This window comes from Canis aureus, chromosome 15 (genome assembly GCF_053574225.1).
Source record: "Canis aureus isolate CA01 chromosome 15, VMU_Caureus_v.1.0, whole genome shotgun sequence".
NCBI classification, from domain to species: Eukaryota; Metazoa; Chordata; class Mammalia; order Carnivora; family Canidae; genus Canis; species Canis aureus.
In genome coordinates, this window is record NC_135625.1 from 6,685,876 (window position 1) to 6,690,185 (window position 4,310).

The 4,310-nt window shown below is 48.0% G+C and overlaps 1 protein-coding gene across 1 annotated transcript; it reads right to left on the reverse strand.

The window, feature by feature from the left end:
* Window positions 1-420: 420 nt before the first annotated feature.
* LOC144285139 (ubiquitin carboxyl-terminal hydrolase 17-like protein 6) lies at window positions 421-2,980 on the reverse strand. Its single transcript, XM_077850386.1, has 2 exons — window positions 1,480-2,980; window positions 421-506 (listed from the first exon to the last, which is right to left on the reverse strand). The coding sequence occupies exons 1-2, from the start codon at window positions 2,978-2,980 to the stop codon at window positions 421-423; spliced, it is 1,587 nt and encodes a 528-aa protein (XP_077706512.1).
* Window positions 2,981-4,310: the final 1,330 nt, after the last annotated feature.

Sequence of the window (4,310 nt, forward strand, 5' to 3'; positions counted from 1 at the left end):
GCGGAGGAATTGCTGGTTCACCACATCAGTCCAGGTGGGGACATATCCTCATTCCAACAGACACCTCTTCAGGGTCCTCTGCTGTGGAGGACAAGTCCCCGAGTCCATGAGCTGTCTCATTCCCTATGACAGTCTTCAGAGGACGGGGATACCTGCAGGTCCTCTTACGGAACTCTTGGCAAGACATGCACACAGGTTCCCTCACTCTTTACGACACAATAAACTGTATTGGCCATAAGAAACACAATTCCCAGACATGAAAGAAACCCTGACACTTTATATCTCTAATCTGTCTTAGGTACATGAAAATCTACAAAAAAGCCTGATTTCTTCTGCACAGATCCTATTGTCCCTTACTCTCCAGTAAGGGTGGCATGTCCAAGTTTGGATACAGAGTGAAAATAACATTATGATGTGATGTTACAACTGCACATCTACGGTCACACTCAGAGGCGTTTGCTGGTCATGCAACAATTTCCATTCTACAAAGAACTTGTCAAACTCCTCTGTAAGAAATGAAATGATAACACAGAACAACTATAACCTGACCTCAAAAAGCTTTTGCTAGATTCATGAACTTGGCACTGTTTTCCAGAGGTATCAACCCAGGTCCAAATTTGAATTTGAACTGGTATGAAATCCAGAGTCCACTGCTTCTGGGTCAGGAGGTGCCACAGAGCAGATGGTAGCAAAATAGTTGTAAAAAGTTATGTTCAGTGGGAGGCTGGGCGTTTCCCTTTGGAATAAGAGCCCTTGTTAGTTTGCTTCTCTTCAGTCTTAATGTGGGAGAGAGTGAGGGAACATAATAAAATCACTGTGGTTCAATCAGGCTGGATGCAGTTATTCCCCAAAAAAAAGCACTTAATTTCCTTCCTACAAATTCCAAGCAATGACCAAGACACATCGCTAGCAAGACCCAACACATACTTATGTGTTCAGACAAATATTCTTTCAATATAAATAGAAGAAAAGCATTGGGAAGTGGGGACCATGACGAGAGGGTCAAACATACTCACTTCAACCCCAGGTCCTCAGCATCATATCCACTGTCAACCCTGACTGCTCACTGCCTCTCACCTGCAAGTGGCCCCCACTCTCCCCAAGGCTGAAGGAGAGGCAGGTTCCTGGATAGACCCCATATGAAATTCACACTATCCCAATATAAGATCATGACAAAGACCCAGGTTTAAATATCAGTGTCCTCTAGTTTCAGTTGAAGGCCATATCCCATGAACACACCAGATAGATGGTTCTTCCATACATACAGAACACACACTTCACACAACACAAAATAATTCCAGTATGGGACTGTGTTCGGGTTTGGAGTGAGTGACGCTGTGTGTGTGGGTGTGTGCGCCCATGTGCACCAAAGTTAGGAGACACATCCCTGGACTGCTTCCCCAGACCTCTGTCCCTTCTTGCTCATCCTCTTGGTAGGTCGGGCTCTCCCTGGCACACGCGGGACTTTGGGCACGTCACCGGCCACCTGAGGTGGGAGCATCCCAGCCGCAGTGGTGAGCAGGTCGACGGTCGCCTGAGAATGATTCTTCGGCGTCTCAGGTCTGTATTTGGAGTGGTGAAGGATGACTGCGTTCGCAGGAAGAGCAATTTCTCTTCTCCTGACATTGAGTTCAGGCTGAGGGCGGTTGCATTCTTGGAGGCATCTCCACTGGTCTAATGTCATTTGTTGCTTTGAGGTCTCTTCCCCACGCTCCTCCAACTCAGGATGGTTCACGGAAGGATCGGTTGCCGGCTCTCCTGAGGCCTCACCCACCACTGTGGGGTCTGCCTCGGGAGATGCGAGTCTTCCCTCCTTGACTGACTCCCTCCCAAGGTCTCTCTCCAGATCAGTCTTCTGCATATAAAAGAGGACATAGGCAGGTTGGCGCAGCGCGCAAGTCACATCACAGGCGCTGACCTTAGCATCATCCATTTTATACCACTGGCCATTTCCTGCCTTTACAAAACAGAAGTAATGTCCGCTGTGGCAACTCCTCCCAGCGTGCACCAGCACGGCATAGAGCACATAAACCAAGGGTCCTGCCCTCTGCTCAGACAGGCAGTGTTGCATGTCAAGGCGCTCAGGATATTGCACCTCCTTAGTCATTTTGTTGCCTGTCAAGTCTGAGAATCGTCTCAAGACCAGGATGAGGACCTTCGGGGAAGTGTGCAAAGTCAACACCTTGGACGCAGGCACCTTCTCCAGACACTTACTACAATGGTAGGCATTTTCACCTTCCAGCAGTTCGGGCTTCACCAACTGCTCCAAAGCTTGGCTGACACTGTGAGCAGCCCCGATGTCCAGGCTGATGTCCAGGTAAGGTTCCAGAGTGCTCGAAATGCCTTGGCAGTGGAGACACTGGATTTGAGACCTCCAGTACCCCCCAAAGAGTTGCTGGATGAGGGTGCTGTCCTGAGGACACTCAGGGTCTGAAGGCTTGTCCTCAGGCAAGCATGCTTGCTGCATTGCATCCAGAATGAACATGAGGTACTCATGGGCATCTTCCTGCTTGTGTCTGTGGAAGGCGGCAAGCAGGAGTGGCAGGGGCCAGAGCACACGTCCAGGATGGCAGAGAACCCGCGTCAGGTGAGCCTGCAGGGTACACAGCATGCAGGATGTCTGCCTCCTACAGGTGGTCCCGTGCTGCTGGGACAGCATGTAGCTGGCGAGGGGCTCTGTGTAGGTCAGACACTGTAGGGTCGCATTCACATAGCAAGTGTTGCCCATGTTCTGAAGCCCGGCTCCCACCTGGGAAAGGCTCTTCCAACTCAGAGGCGTCTTGGTGGGAGGCAGCCCTGCTGATGCGGGAGCCAACGGGTCAGTCGGGGAGGAGAGCGTCTTTGATGCAGGGGATGTCGTCTCGGGCACAGAGGGTCCTCCGTGGACTTCAGCACCGCCTCTCCTTGACCAGCATGACTGGGGTTTGGGAGAGACGCTGAACTGAGGCTCCTCTGAGGGGTGGAGGTGGGCAGCCTCCATGTCTGCAGAAACAGTGTCCACAAGATATAGTCAACCAGGAGCTTCGGGTCGCAAAGGGATGCTCCTCTCACTGTGCCAGTTTCCAAATGTCAGATAGTGACCCTCACCTCCACCTTTCATGGCTTTGGGCCCTGGGATAAGGCACAAAGTCCTCTAATCCACTCTAATTGCCAGATTGGATTACGGGATTTGGGTGTGGTCCCTCCCAGACAGAGACCATTCAGGTCAGACCAGCTCCTAATCTTGCCTCCCACAACAGGCAACACTTTCAGATATTTCTCAACCTCCCTAACTGCCTCTACCTATTTCTGAACAGACTTTCTTCAGTGTTTCTATGTTTAGTGGAAATCTTAATGGGTGTCCTTTTTCTTTTTGAGTAACCTCAAGCGAGCCAAGGAGAGTTACACATTAGTGATCTAGGACAGGGAAGATCATTCCCCCAAAAGAGCTCAGGTATCACATAGGAACACCTTATCCCCACCAGCCAGAATGTTTGTAGCTGTAACCAATTATTTGGGAATATGGTGTCCATGCTTTGCTTCTATACCTTCATCTCTGTCTACTATGAATCCAATATACAAAGATGATGAATGTCTTAATGAATATCACTGTCTGCCTAGGTGTGTCTCGGGTCTACAGCAAGTGAAATCCTCTGGATGGTTTTATGCGTTTGGGAAACATTCCTTTAAAGCTCCTTTCTGACAGGTCTATATCTTAAATCCAGTGTTATTATGCCAAATTTTAATTTTTCCTCAGGTAATTCTACAACAATATTCTTTATATACTTTTGACTTAATTGGAGTATGTCGTAGGCTTGCACCTTTTTTACACATTATGGTTTTGGCAGTTGTAGATGCAGGGAGGTAGGCACGGGGTTAGCTCGTGGTTTGGAAGTGTCATTATGGCTTATTCTGTTTACAGAATTGGTAGTCTCTGCTGAAAGATTTTTGATTCGACAAGACAATTAATTCCTACTGTGACCATGACCATTTCCAGTTTATGAATTTGAATAAGCCTTAGGAAAGGTGAAAACCTAAGTCCATTTGTCTTCTTTACTAAACAGAGGCCAAGAGAAATTTTGCAAGGCCTTGGTCAGTGACTGGGCTGCACAAGCCCTGGGGCCCTGCTGAATACTTGATGTTCACTTGTCGTCCCTGGACACTGAGAGAATAAAAGTGTCATCTCTTATGCCACCATGTTTTAGGATATTTATTCTGAAACCATGGAGTCTAAAAAAATTTTTGTGTAGGATGCTCTTTATGATATCTCCGTGTTTAACTGAAAGTTTTAATTGACAAAATGAATATTACATCATGAATATCGTCAAACT

Bases quoted from the DNA above. Each gene is read 5' to 3' on its own strand.
- LOC144285139 (XM_077850386.1), bottom strand. From the start codon at position 2,980: ATGGAGGCTGCCCACCTCCACCCCTCAGAGGAGCCTCAGTTCAGCGTC. The intron at 507-1,479 runs GTGACGTGCCCA...CATTTCTTACAG, and splicing joins GCTCCCACCTCAGGTGGCCG to AGGAGTTTGACAAGTTCTTT.